Below are 22,305 nucleotides of genomic sequence, written 5' to 3'. Positions count from 1 at the left end.
CTTTTTTATTTCTTTCCATCCTTCTTTCCTTCCTTCCTCTTTCTTTCTTTCTTTCTTTCTTTCCTTCTTTCTTTCTTTCTTTCTTTCCTTCTTTCTTTCTTTCTTTCCTCTTACCCCCCTATCTCCCCCTCTGCTTCTTTCTCTCCACCTTTCCCTTCCTGTGTCTCTCTTTCACCCCCTCTCTCTACCCCCCCCCTCCCGCACACACACATTTCCATCCACTCCACAGTACAATGAAGAACAGTCAATTCCCCATTTCTCACAGATTGAGGCTGCAATCATTTCATTATAAAGTGCAAAATGTCTAATTATCTTGGTGATTGCGAGGGGGAAAAACCGAGAAAGCACATAATATTGAAATGAATAGTTCAGATTCTTGAATACGGAAATAACTTGATTAGTGCTGGGGATCCGGTGTGCGTTGTCTGGCAGAGAACGAAAGACCCACAAGCGAGACCTATTGGCAATGCCAATGCTTGTTTATGTAATTCTGTATGAATAAACAGTTGTTTTAATGCACTCTTTTGTGTACACTTAGCCTTTTCCCTTAACACACAGTAATTATGTTCTTTAATGCTGAATACAATACACGTTGCCTAGGAATTTTTTTTTTTTAAATTGTATTTTCCCTGCCCTAGGAACAGATATTAGTAGCAGGGATTCCTTATATTTACAATCATGGTTGTGCGACCTTACCATGTAATACACTCGCAAAACTGTCTTGGGTCCAGTCAGGCTCATTTGTTGAACCTTTAGCTCACTCCTGGGCAGCTGTGGCTTCGAGCAACAAGGCTTAAACATAGAAACTACTGTAAAGCATTCAGAAGCACCAAACAACGGCATAAGAAAGTCATGCCACAGGAAATAAACCCAACTCCAATAAATAAAAATGAATTATATTTTTATGAATTTTTAGACACCAAGATGAGCAAAATCCACCAGAAGCTACCGGAGATTGAGTAAAATGTTAATCTAATCTTTTTAGTCCAAGGCCCAAGCAAGAATTGGTGATCGTAAAGTTTGGAAATGTTTTGCAAAGTTTGAAAGAGTTGTGTTCGGCTACTCTGGCCCTAGGTGGATGGCCAGTTCCAACACGGAGAAGGTCAGGGGGCCATAAAGGAGTATTTGGACAAATACCTGGTCACCAAAGCAGTCTTAAATTCCACAATTTAAATCAGGAAAGCCATAGACTTCAAGGGAGTGGTCCTGATGCTGGAGATGCAGGATGCTGAAAGATGCTCTGGGTGCTGTGCAATTGACTGGGGTTGTGTTGAGCTACTCGTCTCCGTACACAGCGGGTCCAGCGGTATCCTTTGGTGAAGGCTGGTGTCCGTCTTTGGTGGGGACCAATCTGGACTTAGATAACACTCCCAGGTCAATCAGACTCGGGTGCAACTTTGGGCCCCCGTGGATCGGTCTCTTAGGTTGCCCACTGGCAGTTATTCGAAGAACGAGGCTAACAACTTACCGGAATTGGCTATTTCAGCTTTGATGGCTCTGGTGCTGGTTCCAGGGGCTCAGACAACTGACCCTTGGAGTCACTTTTTTGGTCTGGGCCAGAAGCCACGAGCACAGACGTCTCTTCGCTAGCCCAAGATGCAGCAGACAGCTCAGCCTCTCTTTCTAGATCCAGGGGTCAGCTGGTCAGTATATCTTTTGTCCTTTCTCCAGTTCTGTCATGATCTGAGGTTCAGGGTGCCAGGGGTGCCACATTTATGCCAGAAAAATCATTGGGGGTGGGTGATGCTGTTACTAGCCAATGCTCTACCAGGATCCCTTCGACCCTGTGTCATCGTCCAGCTATGTGTGGCAACTAGCAATCCCAGTGTGCACTGTTCTGACCACTCTCAAGCTGTCTGAATCCTTCTTTGGATGTAAGGTGCTTGGTAGCCCACCCTAGAGGTGTGGCTAACTGTGGGCTACATGCTTACGAGAAAAAACGATTTGGCCACTGGTTTCCCATCTCTGTTCCTGCCACCAGCCTGCCTACCTGAACAAAGACGATTCAGAAAAGGGGGTGGTGATGAACAGAGTGTCTGAATTAAGCAGACCACTCTTACCCAGTCCAAAGATCAGGGCTTGATCCATCACCGTTATTTAGCTCACTGCCCCATCCCAGCTCAGAACCTGGCTATATGCAAATTAGTCTGTCCCTGGCCCAGTGCATCATGGGAACAGGGCAGACCAAACTACCAAGCCAATTCTTCACCAGAAAGGAGACAAGCTACCGGGGAACGGTTTCTGGCATTTCAGCCTCGTCGGCCCGGCTTGCTTGAATCCTGATGGAGCAGTGAGCAAGGGACTCATGTCTGAGTATACCCTGCCACACCTATAGTGGCCAAAAACGATTCAGAAAAGGGGGTGGTGATGAACAGAGTGTCTGAATTAAGCAGACCACTCTTACCCAGTCCAAAGATCAGGGCTTGATCCATCACCGTTATTTAGCTCACTGCCCCATCCCAGCTCAGAACCTGGCTATATGCAAATTAGTCTGTGGAAGGGTATGCTCAGATGTGAGTCCCTTGCTCATTGCACCATCAGGATTCAAGCAAGCCGGGCCGAAGACGGCTGAAATGCCAGAAACCGGTCCCCGGAAGCTTGTTTCCTTCCCAGTGTAAGAATTGGCTTTTGTAGTCTGGTCTGCCCTGTTCCCATGATGCACTGGGCCAGGGACAGACTAATTTGCATACAGCCAGGTTCTGAAACTGGGATGGTGCAATGAGCTAAAAAACGGTGTTGGATCTAGCCCTGATCTCTTGACTGGGTGAGAGTACTCTGCTTAATTCAGAGACTCTCTCCATCACCACCCCTTGTTGTAAATAATTTTGTCCACCCTAAGCGTGGAAGGGTATGCTCAGATGTGAGTCCCTTGCTCATTGCACCATCAGGATTCAAGCAAGCCGGGCCGAAGACGGCTGAAATGCCAGAAACCGGTCCCCGGAAGCTTGTTTCCTTCCCAGTGTAAGAATTGGCTTTTGTAGTCTGGTCTGCCCTGTTCCCATGATGCACTGGGCCAGGGACAGACTAATTTGCATACAGCCAGGTTCTGAAACTGGGATGGTGCAATGAGCTAAAAAACAGTGTTGGATCTAGCCCTGATCTCTTGACTGGGTGAGAGTACTCTGCTTAATTCAGAGACTCTCTCCATCACCACCCCTTGTTGTAAATAATTTTGTCCACCCTAAGCGTGGAAGGGTATGCTCAGATGTGAGTCCCTTGCTCATTGCACCATCAGGATTCAAGCAAGCCGGGCCGAAGACGGCTGAAATGCCAGAAACCGGTCCCCGGAAGCTTGTTTCCTTCCCAGTGTAAGAATGGGCTTTTGTAGTCTGGTCTGCCCTGTTCCCATGATGCACTGGGCCAGGGACAGACTAATTTGCATACAGCCAGGTTCTGAAACTGGGATGGTGCAATGAGCTAAAAAACGGTGTTGGATCTAGCCCTGATCTCTTGACTGGGTGAGAGTACTCTGCTTAATTCAGAGACTCTCTCCATCACCACCCCTTGTTGTAAATAATTTTGTCCACCCTAAGCGTGGAAGGGTATGCTCAGATGTGAGTCCCTTGCTCATTGCACCATCAGGATTCAAGCAAGCCGGGCCGAAGACGGCTGAAATGCCAGAAACCGGTCCCCGGAAGCTTGTTTCCTTCCCAGTGTAAGAATTGGCTTTTGTAGTCTGGTCTGCCCTGTTCCCATGATGCACTGGGCCAGGGACAGACTAATTTGCATACAGCCAGGTTCTGAAACTGGGATGGTGCAATGAGCTAAAAAACGGTGTTGGATCTAGCCCTGATCTCTTGACTGGGTGAGAGTACTCTGCTTAATTCAGAGACTCTCTCCATCACCACCCCTTGTTGTAAATAATTTTGTCCACCCTAAGCGTGGAAGGGTATGCTCAGATGTGAGTCCCTTGCTCATTGCACCATCAGGATTCAAGCAAGCCGGGCCGAAGACGGCTGAAATGCCAGAAACCGGTCCCCAGAAGCTTGTTTCCTTCCCAGTGTAAGAATTGGCTTTTGTAGTCTGGTCTGCCCTGTTCCCATGATGCACTGGGCCAGGGACAGACTAATTTGCATACAGCCAGGTTCTGAAACTGGGATGGTGCAATGAGCTAAAAAACGGTGTTGGATCTAGCCCTGATCTCTTGACTGGGTGAGAGTACTCTGCTTAATTCAGAGACTCTCTCCATCACCACCCCTTGTTGTAAATAATACCTGAACAAAGAGGCAGCCCTAAAGGAGTGTGATCGTCATTTGCCCACCAAAGGTAACTTCGGCTTTGAAGCTCACCTTTTGGGCCAACAGCCTGAGTGGCTTCCTGCAATCGGGAGGGAACACCTCCCTCTGTAGCAGGCTACTATTGTTTCTGAGCCTTGGAGGGCAAAAGGCTGTCTGGTAGCCAGCAACGGTGCAAGGCCACTGGAAAAACTTGGCAACAGCGTGGCAGCTGTCTAAAAGTTGTATTTCCTTAAAAGTGACATTAAATTCGACTTTGGCATCAAGTCAGGTTTAATTCCATGATTAATTTGATACCTTAAAAAACCCATTGTAGTAGTCCTATTTAGAGTTAGCCGGACTGAGAGGTCAGCCGGTAACTGTGTTAGCCAATGGGGCTACTACCTTTTCCACAGCAAAAACAACAATTTGGAAGTTTTGCTGTTAGGACGTATTAAAAATATATGTCCTACTTAATAATACACAGCTCCCTTCCTTCGGGCTCTATAGGCCTTCCTTACCGGGGACTTGTATATATTGTTAAGGAAAATGGGGGCTTTGCTATTGGTTTAAATGGCAAGGTCGGGCTAGCAGTTTTAAAACTGCTCTTCCAGATTGCAGTGGCATGCTGGGAGCCATTTTGTACTCTCAGTGCTGCAGTCCAGTGTGGACACTTCAACTTACATGCTCTGGGGACCCTTATTACCATATACAAGGGACTTATAAGTAAGTCAGCTTATGCCAATTGGGGGTAACTCATTCATCATACACTGGGTTAGAACACTAGCACTGAGGTCTGGTTAGTAGGCCTCTGTGCACTTTCAAAATGGGAAAAAACAGCAGCATCAGCCCAAAAACTTGGGGGTGATCATGCAAAAAGAGGCATTTTCTTACCGTCTGCATTCACAGATTCCTATGATTCTCCAAATCACCCAGGAAAGTGTCACATTTTTACTCCAGTCGAGGGGTGGTGTAGATCCCTTTAAGGGTTGGTAAAGGGAATGAGTGAACAAGTTTTTCCATGTAGAAAAAACTAAACAAAATTAAATTGTGCATTTGCACAGGTGATCCTATAATTCCTTGTGCGGAGTTCCTTGCTATAGGATTGTCCGCTAACCTCCCCAGACGTACTTTTGGAAACATGCGGTTGGCTCATATTTCCAAGCGTACTCATGGGAATGTTTGTAAATTTCAGAATGTAGTAACTCTTCACAGGCCTACAGATGAAAATGTAGAATTAATAATGTGTTGGTGAATGCGGGACTTAGACTTGCCTTTGACTGTATCTTTAATTCTTCCTCAGGAAATAGTGAACTAATATTCAGACTTCCCACCAGCTAAATTATTGATGATATTCGACTATTGTATACAAGTTTACCAATAGGGATTAAAGATTAGTTACTGCTATGTCTTACTTGTTTTCCTAAATTAAGAAATCAATGCATCAGTATGCAATTGCTACATTATCTATCTATAAGGTCTCCATTTCAGTTACTAATATGCATATCTGCCTTGAAAAGAATACAGCCAAATTTAGAGCCACTCTCTTAGTTAATGTGCTGAAATTCAATGGAGAGGCTTTAGGGACATCTACTAAGTTTTACTTTTGAATTGTCTTTTGGTATAATTGGCAAAATCTCTAGGCTGTGTAAGTATGCACACTCATTTTAATATATAAAGCTTTTTATTTATATTATTTGGCTTTCATTAAAATTGTAGAATCTGCAGTCCCTGGTAGTGTGGTTCTAATTTGAGACCCAAAGTCAAATCTGTCTTAGAATTAATTGTTTTCTGTTTGTTTCACCTCTCAAAAAAGTCTGTCTTTCTGTTCATTTGTTATTTTTCCCAAATTACCCATGTGGATCTTGTCAATTCGAGAGTATGTTCTTCCTTTTCAGACTATTAGAACTTTCCTTTTCGTTTTTAGTATACGTAAGGGAACCATTCATCTAAATCTCTTTTCTCTTTTGACAGAAATTTGGCGACAACTCTATTGAACAAATTCAGCGCTTGCGTTGTAGACATAGAATACGGGTTCTCCAAAATCATGAAGAAACTACTAAACAAAATGTGGTGAGTGCTGTGAGATTTAATTTACAAATGCTATATTTTAAACATACAGCGATGTATATTGTAGAAGGATTTTTGTGTACGCTGGTGGCACATTGGCTTTCTCATAGTGGCCATTGTGAAGGGTGCGGTGTTTTGGGGGATGGCCAGGCAACATCTACCAGAACGGCAGGAGACTGGACTTTACCTGTGTGGCCTAATTCATTGAATCTGCACACTTTTAGAGTGGCAGCGCACTTCTCCCACTGTATCTTCAAGTGGCTATAGTGGGTGAACTTATGACACAGTTGTCAGGCATGATCCAACCCATAACTGTATTGTAAGAAGGTCCCAGAACATTAGTCCAAGGTGATGGGAGGTTGACTGTAGACTGTGATATGCACCAATACAAACTGACCAAGTTGATACTCATTGTCTGAGGCAAAAACTGTTCCGCCCTCTGTGATGTGGGATTTCAGCTTAAGTATTTTCCTGCAGTCACCAGTAATTCTAGTTGCCATTCTACATAGTGGCACATTGCACCAGCATATCTCACAGTTTTTTGTTCATTTATTCATTAAGGGATTAAGGTCATGGGCTCTATTTGTAGCAGTCACTGCATTTAGACATTGATTAATTGAAAGAGTGTTGAGTGGCAATGCTAGCAATACTAACTCCAGTGTCCGGGGTCACATGACTGTGAATGGCTCTGCTGTGGGGGTTTGTGCATTCCTGCCAGACAGTGAGACAAAGAGGACTTGGTATAGGCAGGATGGGCCATCCTGCCAGGATGGTTGTGGGCGGAGCTGTTCCCTACCTCATTTACACTCCACAGGGCTTGCCTCCAGCAAATTTAAAGGAACTTGACACCAGCCATTTGTCACCCCAGACTTCTTGGAGCCTTGACAGGGAAAGGGAAGGACTTTCCAGACCACAATGTAGGGGTGGTAGAGGGAACCCCCCCCACCCAACTTCAATCGCTGGCTCCAGGTATACATTTTAGACCTCCAGAACAACTCTTCAATACACTCCTGGATCTGTGGTCCCCAGAGGACTGCCATGCTACTTTAGGCCTGCCTTGTTTCACAGAGGACTGCCCTAATGCCTGAGGCCTACCCGCTCTCTAAGAAGGAAGACTGGACCTGCTTCCTTGACCCCTGACTAAACTGAGTGCCTATAAGGGTCAGTTAGTTGGTAGACCTCCTAATCTGAGCTACAAGGTCACAACAAACTCCCTGCAACTGCCCACCCTCATTCTCATAGTCATCCCTTCCTACCTTAATAGGTTAACACTAATACACTTTGCTTTGGCGTTAACCATTTTCAATATTTAAGATCTAATGCCATGAATCTCTGAGGGCATGTGAAAGCAATGTCCTGTTGGTAGAAATACTTCAAGTGGACTCCAAACTTCAATAAATGTTTACCCTTGCTTATTTATATTATATGTCAGTTTATGTAGGGCTATACCATTCCACAGTTTGTGATACCACTGTAGGGTCATCGATACATTGGTCTCTTACAAGTCGGACGTGATTAGTATTACTGCCACCCACAAGAGTTGTGCCAACAGCAGTCTATATGATTTTGACATGTTTGGATTAGATTGGTCTTTTCCCAAAACCACAATATCTGGAATATCCGTCATTTTACGGAAAATTGCCTTCCAACATTCCCACATCAGCAGCCGATGCTAGCTTGGTTTGAGAATGATGGGGGTGTTACCTACACTTTCCCATCATGGGAACAGATTTACTCCAACCTTTTTTTTCTGACCACTTTTACAAGTGTTTCTAAGAAGGGAATTGCTTAATAAAATATTTGTGAATATACACACAAATGTATGTGTCTTGGTGGACTTTGTGGGTGTGCATGCATTTTGCGTGAACAACCCTCCCCTTAATACACATTCTTTACGATCCCATCCTTAAAACTCCAACCATTTATTTTTCTCCAACAGTCTTCTCTGTAGAAATTAAATGGGACACGCACAGATGGCACCAACACTGGCATTACACGGAACCCCTCTAGATAATTTAGTATGTGCCCTTTCTGAAGGAAACCACTAAAAACAGTCCCATTATGAGACAGAAAGCACCTGCCAAGGACCAGACGTCTGCATGTTTCCCCATCGCTGGGAGGGACACTTTAGCAACTAATGCACCAGTGGATTTATTCTGCTATTATTGGAAGCTTTGCTATAAATCTTTGCTGTTTGTATTTGCTTTACAGACTAATGTGGAAGCAAGTTAGCATAAAAGCAATTATAGAAGCTGATAAATAAATGAATTATAGAGTTGATTGTTTGAGTGATGTACCTTTTCCTGCACATGATAGTAATGTTAAACTTGCTGCTGCTCTTGTAGTTTCAGCAGTGCTTTGTGATCCCCTGACAAGTAATCAATAAATACATCTCCAAGGACCAAACTTGCTCAGTCTCCCTTGTCCAGCAGAAGCTTTCATTGATCACTCCTATATATTTCACTTATATCGTTGTTTTTTTAATATTTGTAACCAAACCTGAATTGCTGCCATTCTACACCTTACTGTCTCATCCTTTCCCCAAATAGATGTTCTTTATACAGGGGTACTTCTGACATTTTATGTATCACTATTAGTGGTACACATTGCATAAAGCATGTTCTACTCTGTCTCTAGAGAATTTGATCTTAATATTTCACTTCAGTTTAATTTACTTTGACCAGTCTTCATATAGGCTCGCTCTCTCCACTCTATACTGTAGTATAGGGAACACATCTGTATTGAACTTCCTGCTTCTTAGAACTTATTTACCCTAAGAATGTTGAATGTTTGAAGATCTGTATTGGTCTTTCAAGCTAATCTGTTGCCATTCACCTGTTTTCTTTCTGCCCTTGTTCTGGCCTTACCAGACAGATATGGATTCTGTATTGTCTGTAACAACCTTGTAACACCTCCACCTGTTCATTGGTTGCAGGATGAGTTCAAGTGAATCTGCATGATCTCATTCTTAGATCTTTCTCATATGTAGATACTCTTTCCATACAGAAGATTGACTGTCTGTTAAAATAGTTATTTATCCATTCTGCTTGTGAACTTTGTCCATATACTTTACAACATTGCATTCTGTAGCATTCGGTACTTTCTTGATTTTCAGAATATTGGTCACCTAAGACTGACAAATGCAATGGAATGGCACTTGGAAACTCTAATGGATCAATGATGTACAGTTCTATTCTTACCCTTGGTAACTCTAGTAGGCATCCGCACAGCTGTTGTCCCACTTATCTGTAACTTGACATTTCGTACATTTCATACAGTGACTCACTAAATGCTCCACCACCTAGTCCATACGAGATCACCAGTTAACTGCTCTCAATATTTTGTGGGCTCTGCCATCCTAAGATGTTCCTCAAGCACAACGATATAAAGGTAGTTAATCTTACACTCTCTGGAGCAATCACTTGGTTTTCTGTCAGTTGCATTATCCTGTCAAATCTCTCCCATAAACAACTAGAAAGTTTGTAATTTACTCCCATAGATTCTTGTATGACCACATCTGTAAAGCTTGTAATTCATGTTATAGAATCATGTACAATGATAAACCTGTCTCAAGATTGTATACTCCTCTGATCTAACCCTACTCTTCTTTTCATAAACGGTGAAAAGTAGCAAAAAAGCCTATCCCCTTTCCATGGTGGAACTATTTCTCTTCTGGTGACCTTTACCGACAGTCAAATGATCTATTTGGCTGTATGATTTCACCTAGAAATATCCAATTGTACTTTCTTGCAGTTTTCACACAGTGAAACACATGTAAAAAATATTTCCTAAGCCTTTACTCATGAATACTCAATTATATTTGCTTTGTGATCAATCTTTTGCTTTGAATTTAGATGAACAAATTACATTTTCAAACTCCTCACTTCTTTTTCAGTCACATAGTGCCATAATTGTACTCCCTTTAATGCACACGATTCAAAAGCAGTTAATCCTATCCGTTCTTCACCTGTACAAAAACTGACCCTCTTGTCTCTGATGAGCACACTCTTTGGATTCTGATCAAACCTTGTTAGTGTCTAAGTCTCGGTGACGACAGTTTTGTTCTTCTGAAACTCCCTAGCACAAAACATATTTCCGTTTTCTTATGTGCCTTGCTGTAGCAATTTTGTTACATAAATTTCATTCGCTACAATATTTCTGATACATTTAGCGGAACATTCTGCCATACAAGGAAAAGGAGGATATGTGTGTTTTTGTGTGGCGTTAGTTCTGGACCACAATCAAGACCCTCATTTTCATTGGTCCCATGGTGACCAATGTGAGTGACTAAAATTTCATGAGATTTGATATTTGAGTCGATCTCATTGGCGACCACGTGACTAATTAAAACTACTCCTGTATTCTCGCTAGCTCTGTTGGTTGGTGGTTAGTCATTCGGGCTGGCTGGAATGCCTTGGGGCCTTCCTGGACACGTTTGCTGTGAAGTACATCAATAGGATTTACAGTGCACTACATTCTGGGCCTCACTGAGCATCCAGTGTACTGTGATGGAATTAAGCCACCTCCACTAGTGGCATATGACTCAATGCAGAATGCACTGAGGTGGATGAAAATTCAACACTTGCCACTGCTCTGCACTGCAGTAGTTGGGCCTCCCATCCTCCCTTAATGGTGCCTTCATGATCCAGATAATCTGTCTTGTTGAACTTGAATTTGCACTTTTGCTACTTGAGCGTCCACCCATTTTCTTGAAAGTATCTAAAACCATTATGAGTCCAATATTATGTATTTCACCAAGAAAACCTTGAGGCATCCCCAGCACTACTAAGCAGAAAATATGAATGTAATTTTCCAATGGCAAACCTGTGCAGAGGGCAGTTCAGAACCATTGTCTACAGTTGTGACGTATGAAATAAAGTAGCAGTATTGATAAGTGTTTCCTGCTTTGCTCAAGAAGATGAGCACAATAGATAAAATGGCCTTAGTTTAAATGATGAAAACTATGTTTATAGTTTTGTAATATTGTCTTGTTTATGATTGTTTTAATTGGTGATGACAGTATTCATGTGTGTGTTTTATTCACTCAAGATACGTGTTGTGGCACCAGATGTTTCATTCCTTCCGGAAGATCTAGAAGACCTGTATGATTTGTTCAAGGTGAGCATTGCCTGTAATCCTTCCATTAATTGCTCTTTACCAAATTTCTCTCTGTCTGTACAGAGATGTCATTCATGTATCAATGTTGAGAAGATTGTCTCACCCTCTTGCAAGATAAATGGATTTGGTGTCCTTACTTTAGTATTACATTTAGTTTGGCCACTGTGCATCTCGTTTCTTCTGTTATTTACGGTTTAGTCATTAAACCATTGTCAGTTATTGCTTCTCCATCACTATAACCTAACAAAGTTTTATAAACTCTTGCACAAGAACTTTTTCTTTAGTAGACTCCACAGTACCATGGAATATTAAACTTGACATTAAAAGTCTCAAAAAACCTGGACCCACAAAAGCTACCTTTTTTGCCTCTTGTACTGAAGCCTAATGTGTGTCAAATATTGGTCCTACCGCGATTTTGTTGATCAGTTCCTTGCTCTTTTTGTCATACATCTGGCTTCGCGGAAAGAATCCTCCAGTACATTTTTTTCTGTAAATAAGAAAGTGACTATCCTACATTAATATGCTGCATGATCCTATAGAGAGCATTGAATGTCAAGAATTGTCTGGATAATGATTGCCTTTCTACAAGCTGAGTCCATCCCCATCCTACCTAGAATCCCTGCAAGCGTATTTACTGTGGGATTCTGGAACTACTAGATAAGTGGCATGATTTTTAATTGCCTGTTTGTTTGGGAGGCCTCAAACGAAAGACCATGGTGTATGTATCCTGTTTCACCTTTTGTGCTCCATGCAGGCAGGTAAATAGGAGATGCATACATCATACATGGCACAGCAGTGCTTCAGAAATGGGAGTCTGAAACACTCCTGTTCATGAGTTTAGGCAGTTTGGTCAGTTTTTCACATAGTTACCATGACAAAATGATTCAGAGTAGGGCAAAATAAGGTGGAGTATTTAGTGCATCCAGTAAATATTGATACATGTGGTGGGGTACTTACTGGGTGCTGTTTGTTGGACTTGGCCCTTTTTAGGTCTCGCTGAGCAATGCATAAGCATTGCGGCAAGATTCTAGTTAGCGGTCCGAAAAGTCTACCCAAAATGCGGATTAGACACAGTTCATGTGCGACAGGCGCGTGCAGAACGCCAGACACGTCACACACCACCATTTGTGTGTGCCTCGGCATCAGACTTCAAAGGCTGCCGCTCCCCAGCCCCCCCATAAGACTTCAAAGGAAGCGTTCCCGCGCCACGCAATGCCAGAGCTTGTTTTTAAATATATTTTCATTCCTGCTGCACTCTTTTCTCTTTTTGTTTTCCCTCCGCTTGTATATTAGCACGGCGTCTGCTTCACGGACACCCTGCTTCATGTTTTAGACACCTTTATATTACGTCCACCTGATCTTTCCTTTCCGCCGCTGCCTGGATTTCTGGCTTTCTCTCGCCTTCCTCGCAATAGGAGCCCTCGCCCCCACCCTCTGAACAGCTCAGGGTTTCTTATACATGTGCGAGAGCTAACACCTAGAGTTTGAATAGGAAATATGATATCAGAACAAAATAAACATTGAAAACAAAACTACAAATGCCGAGCATACTAGGAAAAAATTCCCAGTATGATCAGCATTTGTAATTTTGTTTCCATTGTTTAATTTGATAAACAAAATTGTAGGCACGGGGTAGAGCCGATACTTGAACCGATTCCTTGCTCATGGAGTCAGCAGCTCTGTAGCTTACATTACACCTTCTGAAAAGTATAGCGGACACTGAACCACCACCAGTATAGCTGCACCAAAATGCTGATATATGTAGGTGACTGAAGAAAAACAGCAACGCAACGGAATATGAAAGAGTAGTCTGGGCCATTGGTACACTGTCGCAAGCCCATTCCAGTAAGCACATGTTTGTGGAGGGAGAAAGCAGTTCGAGCAGGGGCTGAACATGTACAGCAGCCTAGGAGAGGTGAGTGCAGGCTGTTACTGCTTCCCATTCACTGCTTCCAGGTCTTAATATTTGGCCCTATTCTTCGTGCACATTTCTCCTCCTGCATAGTGTTACTCTCTGTACCCAATGTGCTGGTCCCTGGCCGTTACTTTCCTCTTCAATGCTTGTTGCTTCCCCACTTGCGTCCTCTGTGTTGGTTACCCCTTCCCCATGTTGCTTCCGCCCCTTCCACCCCCCATGTTGCTTCCAAGTACCCCCACCCTGTGTGTTTCTTCAGTGTCTCCCTGCCACCTCACATGGAGCTTGCGTCCTATGATGCATGCACCCCCGTTCCTTCGGCCCTAAATTGCTTCCGCTACCCCATCCTCCTGATTTATTAAAGCACTTGCCTCACCCTCACACCCCCTCACCCTCACACACCCTCTCACCCACCCTCACACCCCCTCACCCTCCCTCTCCCTCACCCTCGCACCCCCTCACCCTCGCACCCCCTCACACCCCCTCACCCTCGCACCCCCTCACCCTCACACACCCTCACCCTCACACACCCTCACCCTCACACACCCTCATCCTCACACCCCCTCACACCCTCATCCTCACACCCCCTCACACCCTCACACACCCTCACCCTCACCCTCCCTCACCCTCACACCCCCTCATCCTCACACCCCCTCACACCCTCACCCTCACACACCCTCACCCTCACCCTCCCTCACCCTCACCCTCCCTCACCCTCACACCCCCTCACCCTCACACCCCCTCACCCTCACACCCCCTCACTCTCACACACCCTCACACCCTCAACCTCACACCCCCTCACCCTCCCTCACCCTCACACCCCCTCACACTCACCCCCTCACTCCCACACCCCCTCACTCCCACACCCCCTCACTCCCACACCCCCTCACCCTCACACCCGCTCACCCTCACACCCCCTCACCCTCACACCCCCTCACCCTCACACCCTCACCCTCTCTCACCATCACACACCCTCTCACCCTCACACACCCTCACCCTCTCACCCTCACTCACCCTCACCCTCACACCCCCTCATCCTCACTCCCCCTCCCCCTCACCCTCACACCCCCTCACCATCACACACCCTCATTCACCCTCACCCACCCTCATTCACCCTCACCCACCCTCACACACTCTCACCCTCATTACCCTCACCCCTTCACCCGCCCCCTCACCCCCATACCCCCCCCTCACCCCCACACCCCCTCACAACACCTCACCCTCACACCCCTTCACCTTCACACCCCTCACCTTCACACCCCTCACCTTCACACACCCTCACCCTCACAACCCCACACCTTCACACCCGCACACATCCCCTCACCCTCACACACCCTCCCACCCTCACACACCCTCACCCTCACACACTCACCCTCACACCCTCACCCCCGTCGCCCTAACCCCCATCACCCTCACCCCCATCACCCTCACCCTCCCTCACCCTCACACCCCCTCACCCTCACCCTCACACCCCCACACACACCCTCACACCCCCTCACCCTCACACCCCCTCACCCTCACACCCCCTCACACCCCTCACCCTCACATCCCCTCACCCTCACCCACCCACTCACCCTCACACCTCCACCCCCTCACAACCCCTCACCCTCAACCACCCTCACCCTCACACACCCTCACACCCCCTCACACACCCACTCACCCTCACACACCCACACCCTCACCCACCCTCACTCTCACTCCCCACACTCTCACTCCCCTCACCCTCACGCCCCCTCACCCTCACCCCCTCACACCCCCTCACCCTCACGCCCCCTCACCCTCACACCCCTTCACCCTCACACCCCTTCACCCTCACACCCCCTCAGCCTCACACCCCCTCAGCCTCACACCCCCTCAGCCTCACACCCCCTCAGCCTCACACCCCCTCACCCTCACACCCCCTCACCCTCACACCCCCTCACCCTCACACCCTCATTCACCCTCACACACCCTCACCCTCACACACCCTCACACACTCTCACCCTCGTTACCCACACCCCCGTCACCCTCCCCCCCACACCCCCTCACCCTCACACCCCCTCACCTTCACACCCCTCACCTTCACACCCCCTCACCCTCACAACCCCACACCTTCACACCCGCACACATCCCCTCACCCTCACCCCCCCTCACACCCTCACCTTCACACACACACACCCTCACACACACACACCCTCACACACTCTCCCACCCTCACCCTCACTCACTCACCCTCATTCACTCTCACCCCCCTCACTCTCACACCCTCACCCCCGTCGCCCTAACCCCCATCACCCTCACCCACCCACTCACCCTCACAACCCCTCACCCCCCTCACCCTCACACCCCCTCACCCTCACACCCCCTCAACCTCACACACCCTCACCCTCACACCCCCTCACCCTCACAACCCCTCACACCAGTCACCCTCACTCCCTCACCCCCCACCCTCTCACCCTCACAACCCCACACCCTCACACCCCCTCACCCTCACCCCCCCTCACCCTCACCCCCCTCACCCAACCTCACACCATCACCCACCCTCACACACCCTCACCAGCATAGCATAACAACACACAGCATAGCATACCAAAACGCAGCAAAGCATAGCATATCAAAAAAAGCATAGGATAGCAAAACATAGCATAACAATAACAAAACAAAGCATAGGATAGCAAAACATAGCATAGCAAAACACAACAAAGCATAGTATAGCATAACAAAACACAACAAAACATATCATAGCATAACAAAACATAGCATAACAAAAAAAGCAAAACAAAGCACAGCATAACATAACAAAGCATAGCATAGCAAAACAAAACATAGCATAGTATAACAAAACATAGCATAACAAAACATAGCAGAACTAAACATAGCATAAGATAACAAAACATAGCAGAACAAAACATAGCATAAGATAACAAAACATAGCATAACTAAACAAAGCATAACAAAACATAGCATAACAAAACATAGCAAAACACAACAAAACATAGCATAGAATAACAAAACACAACAAAACATAGCCTACATAACAAAATGTAGCATATCAAAGCATAGCATAGCATAGCATAACAAAACACAACAAAACGTAGCATAGCATAACAAAACAAAGCATAGCAAAACAAAGCATAGCATAATAACACACAACAAAACATAGCATAGCATAACAAAACACAACAAAACGTATCATAGCATAACAAAACAAAGCATAGGATAACAAAACTTAGCATAGCATAACAAAATAAAGCATAGGATAGGAAAACATAGCATAGCATAGCATAACAAAACATAGCATAACATAAAACATAGCATAACAAAACACAACAAAACATAGCACACAACAAAACCTATAATAGCATAGCAAAACATAGCATAGCATACCAAACACAACAAAACATAGCATAGCATAACAAAGCATAGCATAACAAAACATAGCATAACAAAACATAGCATAGCATAACAAAACACAGCATAACAAATCAAAGCATAGGATAGCAAAACATAGCATAGCATAACAAAACAAAACATAGGATAGCAAAACAAAACATAGCATAGCATACAGCATCACTCCGCACCACCACAACATCACTCAGGGGCACCACAACATCACTCAGGGGCACCACAACATTACTTTGCGCTACCACAGCATCACTGAACGCCACAGCATCACTCGTTCACCATCACAACATCACTCAGCGCCACCACAGCATCAATCTATGCAACCATTCAACAACAACTGGTTCAAATATGTTCTCTCAATGTTTCAAGCTTTATTACAAATGTAACAAAAAGATGTTAATATTTCACTTCTGTTCTTAGATTTTCGTCACAATAAAATACACTGAACATAATCTTCACAAAAGTTATTTACAAAAGTTTAAGCTACTGCCATTATAATTTACAATAACTTTTATTTAAGTATTCATTATTTTAATATCAATACATGTGTCACGTGAATACAACACATATTGCATTACAAATGCAATAGGTGTCACATTTGCGAAAGTTATAACTATTGGTATTGTAAATGACAAAGCTATTAATTTCAAAAACAAAACATAAATTAAAAAATTGTCATTTACAATACCAATAGCTCAAACTTTCCTAATGCGAGACCTATTGCATTGCAAATGCTTGTTGTCTAAAGTTCCCTAAACATTTTGTTTCCCCCTAGACCTTTTTTTCTGACATGGTGTTGCCAACTTGGATGCTTTGGGCACTTTGCCACTGCTGATCAGTGTCAAAGTGCAAGTGCTCCCTGTGTAAAGTGTAATGGTAATTGGTTGTCCATGATTGGTATGTTTGCCTTACTAGTAAAGTCCCTAGTAAAGTGCACTATGTGTGCCAGGGCTGATAATGCAAAAGCTACTAGTGGGCCTGCTGCACTAATTGTGCCACCCACACAAGTAGCCTTAAAATAGAGAACTCAGGCCTGCCAATGCAGTGCCTACTCCAGTTGTTAAACTGCCATGTTGTCCTGACAAGTGCACCCACTTGCAAGGCCTTACCCTTCCCTTTCTATGCACATCAGGTACCCCTATGGTAAGTCCAAGGTACCCCTGAGCAGGGTGCAGTGCATGTGGAAGGTAGGACTTGTACTGAGGTGTGTACCATGTGCTGGCAGTGAAATAATCTCCATTTCGGTTTTCACTGTTGAAAGGCCATCTTGCCCATAGGATAGAATAGGGAGGCTATGTAATATGTTTCCAGCCTATCTTCCCAAAGGCTTAAGATGGAGAGGTGAATTTTAGTATGCATGAACTCACAATTCAGTGACACATCTTTTTGTGAAGGTGTGTTTTGCATTGTGTGTTTAGAAACCACTCTTTTAGAAGTGGCTAGGTTTTTGTGCTCTGACATTTTTATGTGTCTGTCTGGTTGTGGACTGACTGTCTGGATCTGAAAGTGATAGGATCTGGGGAATGTCTTGACCCAGGGGAGGAGGTGAGACAGCAACAAGCAGACCTGCATCTGGAGTGTAGGGGGGAGGAGTAGCCGCTAGAAGTGAAGAGGCCTGGGCTGCCGTCATAAAACAATGGCTCCATCTCTTGCTGAGTGATTAAGGATCTAGACCCCCACTATCAAAGGAAGAAGGTGTCACTGGCAGGGAGACACCCAGAACTGGTTTGGAGAGGGGTCTGTGGCCCCCTGAACTCAAAGACTTCAAAGACATTTAGGGGTATAACTATGATAGCTGAAACCCCTGAACGTTGGATTGCTCAAGACTGAAAAGGATTACTTTGTGGTCAAGAGGAACCTCTGCCAAGAAAGAACCAGCTGAAGAGACTGAAGAAAAGGACTGACCCTTGCTGTGTGTTCTGGGGTTGGCCTGCAGTTTTCTTATTTAACCAAGGAGAGGCTAAAGGGACTTTGCTGTGTGCTGTGTCCCCCTGCTTGAAAGGACTTTGCCTTGTGCTGTGTCCTGAAGTAACTGAACCCCAAGGGCCCGAGGAGAGCTGGCTCCCTGTTCTGGAAATTCAGGAACACAAATGTTTCCAGGAGAGTCTCAGCGACGCTGTGTGCATGTGCTTTTTGCAGCCTGAGACCCTCGTACGAATTGCCCTGTGATCGTGTTAACCTGGAATCTAAGTGAGTCTCAGCGACGATATGTGCGTGTGCTTTGTGCAGCCTGAGACCTTCGTGAGGATAGCCCGGTCATCGTGTGCACCCGGAGTCCAAGTGAGTCTCAGGGACGATGTGCGCAACCTGCAACCTTCGTGAGAATTGCCCTGTTATCGTGCACCCGGAGTCCAAGTGAGTCTCAGCGATGCTGTGTGCGTGTGCTTCTTGCAGCCTGAGACCTTCGTGAGGATTGCCCCGTGATCGTGTGCACCCGGAACTCAAGTGAGTCTCAGCGACGCTGTGTGCGTGTGCTTCTTGCAGCTTGAGACCTTTGTGAGGATTGCCCTGTGATCATGCACACCCGAAGCTCGATTGAGTCTCAGCGATGCTGTGTGCATGTGCCCTGTTGCAGCCTGAGATCTTCATTATCGCCAACGGCCCGTAATCCACAAAGTTGCATCGGAGGCCCAAGTCGCAAGAAGAGGAGAGGAGAGCGGGGTCGCAGCCCCCAGATAACGCGTGTCGCCGCCTGGGGAGGGGCTCGGCCTCTCCCATACTTGCAGCGTGAGCCTCTGTTTCAGCTCGTATCGCGGCCCATCCTTGCCAAGGAGCAGCAGTGCCAGGGCCGTAGTACAGAACTGCACTTTGGTGCACACCATACCCATGTTGGGGGGCATCTGTGGACAGAGGCTGACCGTGAGTCAGTACGAGTGGCAGAGAGACCGTCTAATGCACTGTGATCGGTGCTGGAGTGTATTACGCATTGCATTATTTGTGCATTACGAACTACCTGATTAGTGTATTACACATTGCATTTTTTCTGCATTATGAACTACCTGATTGTTGCATTATTTCTGCATTACGAACCACCTGATTGTTGCATTACTCATTGCATTATTTCTGCATTATGAACCACCTGATTCTTGCATTATTTCTGCATTATGAACTGCCTGATTGTTGCATACGCATTGCATTATTTCTGCATTACAAACTGCTTGATTGCTGCATAATGAACTACGTTTATTTTATATTGCGAATTTCCTGATTCTTGCATTACGAACTGCATAGCATTGCATTAGGACGGCAGTGGGTCATCTAGAATTGCTCATTAATATCGCCAGACCCTACAAGGGCTGGCTGGCCTAATAACCGGCCAGGAGGAATATTACAAATACGCATATGTTGGATTTATATTGTGTGGTCTCATCGTATCTCTTTTTATATAAACGTATACTTGTTTTTATGAAACTCGTGTGGAGTCCATTTGTGGTGTCATCATTGGGTTACTGAGAGCGGGGTTGCTCGTGCCAAGCTACCGAGGGGGTGAGCAGGGGCTATCTAAGAAGATGTCCTTCCTTTCCCTGTCATGGAAGCAAGGGTCCCTATTTGGCCTAAGGTACATACCTCAGCCAACTAGCAACCCCCAGGTCTAACACTGTTAAATACAGAAGTTTACTCAGCTAACAACAGTACCTGGCATGAGGCTTCTACCTTTATTTTTCCTGTCCACTAAAGTGATTTATTTATTTTTATTTCACTCTGTACTCGCTGCTCCTTACTCATACTAAGGGACATATTGTTTTATATTGTTTGCTCTGAGACTCCTTGTGAGAAATTGAGCTATTGGTTGAGGGGGGCGTTTAACTCTTCTCAAACCACAACCACAGTTCCTGTCAGGGTGAACCCCAAAAGTCACTAAATTAGCCTGTGTTTAACCCTCGGGTCTTGGCACAAAAGAAGTCAGGCGATTTACAGTGAGTATCGCACCTAAAAGCACAAAGTGCCACTCGCGGTTATCCGGTCATGCGTCAAAAGTTCAGGCCAACCGCAATAGAACGTGTCCTGCATACAGGGACTAGGTTAATCCTGGTGAAAAAGTTACCTTCTATAGTCCAGCATGAAGAGTTCCGTTCACAGTAGAGGAAGACGCGATGAGCAGGGAGAGCATCTAGAGTGGCTGTGTCTGTAGAGCGAAGAGCAGGCCGGGCATCGCGGACGGTCATTGCTGTAGCTCGAAGATCCTATCTGGTGTGGCAGGACGGTCGTTGCTGGAGATTCGCATTGGCAGTCATCAAGGTCTGTGGATGCTGTAGCGCAAAGTGCAGATCTCGCGTTGCCGGTCATCATAGGCGGTCACTGCTGCACAAAGAGTCGGGTTCACCATCTTGGACCGAACTAGCTTGGTTGCGAAGAGCTCAAAACTTCTGTTTTTGGAGGAGGAGCTCAACTGATGCCACAAGGATCCATGATCTGGGGGGCACCTCTTTGGGATCAGGAACTCACTCCAGCAGAGCTCAGGCAGAGCCAGACAGATCCAGTTGCTGCAGGTCAGCTGGGCAGTTGCAGAGAGGCCTCTGGAGCTTGTTATATTCCTGTAGCTCAGAACAGGTCAGTTAGCTAACCTTTGGAGTCACTTCAACCGAGGATGAAGGAAGCAGGTCCTGTCTTCCTTCTCAGTAAGCAGGGCAGTCATCAAGCAGCAGGGCGTCCTTCTTCTGCAGTATCTGTAATATCCACAGGTCTAGGAGTGTACTGAAGAATGGGTCTGAGGGTGCCCTTTTTAGGTTTCGCCTGGGGCCGGAGCTCCTAGCTCCGCCCAGGAGAAATCTTATGTCTCTACAGTGTACTCTTAGTCCCGCCCTCTGTTCCATTGGCTAGCTCCATAAATGGAGGCTAGCCATTGGAACAGAGATCTGTCCGTCAAGGCCGGACCAGATTCGGTGGCGTTCCCTACATTTTTTCCCTCTCCACCCACTTCTGTTCGTCATCACGGTGGTGGGTGTGTGTTATTTTTTTTTTTGGAGTCCGCCTGTTTTCTTCTTTTGCAAAGTGTTTGTTGTTGGAGTTGGCTGCAGGATTCGAGTTCCCACGAGGCGATCAGGTAAGGAGCATTTTGTTTAGAAATGTGCGTGCGCCGTGATCCTTCCCCCCCCCCTCGCTGTCCTGTGCACGTTTCCCGCCTCCCTCCCGCCGTCCGTGTCCCCTCCCGCCGTTCGTGTCCTCTCCCGCCCCCCTCCCGCCGTTCGTGTCCTCTCATGCCCCCCTCCCGCCGTTCGTGTCCTCTCCCGCCCCCCTCCCGCCGTCCGTGTCCTCTCCCGCCCCCCTCCCGCCGTTCGTGTCCTCTCCCGCCCCCCTCCCGCCGTTCGTGTCCTCTCCCGCCCCCCTCCCGCCGTCCGTGTCCTCTCCCGCCGTCCGTGTCCTCTCCCGCCGTCCGTGTCCTCTCCCGCCCCCCTCCCGCCGTCCGTGTCCTCTCCCGCCCCCCGTGTCCTCGTAGGTGCTTGTTTACGTGTGTCATTCATTATTGACCTTTTTTGACCCCCATCATGCAAATAGCTGGGCCCCGTCTGTTACATCCTCGGGGGCATATGCATTTTAAGAGCGACTCTTCAGCCTCCTCTGCGTGGCTCTGATTAAACTTTAATGTGTGTTTGGACGGATCTT

General features: G+C 46.1%; 1 protein-coding gene across 2 annotated transcripts in view; it reads left to right on the top strand.

Annotated features, from left to right (window-relative positions):
- The window catches only part of TBC1D8 (TBC1 domain family member 8), a 559,729-nt gene that overhangs the window by 445,866 nt on the left and 91,558 nt on the right, over positions 1-22,305 (top strand). For both annotated transcript variants that reach the window (XM_078658030.1, XM_078658029.1), the window contains exons 14-15: positions 6,189-6,287; positions 11,334-11,402. In XM_078658030.1, coding sequence (XP_078514156.1) covers positions 6,189-6,287; positions 11,334-11,402 — 168 coding nt within the window. The remainder of the gene's footprint in view (positions 1-6,188; positions 6,288-11,333; positions 11,403-22,305) is intronic.

The sequence above is a fragment of the Lissotriton helveticus genome, chromosome 8 (genome assembly GCF_964261635.1).
Source record: "Lissotriton helveticus chromosome 8, aLisHel1.1, whole genome shotgun sequence".
In the NCBI taxonomy this organism is placed as follows: Eukaryota; Metazoa; Chordata; class Amphibia; order Caudata; family Salamandridae; genus Lissotriton; species Lissotriton helveticus.
Note: the sequence above shows the minus strand (reverse complement) of the source record. Positions and strands in the feature narration are given on the sequence as shown.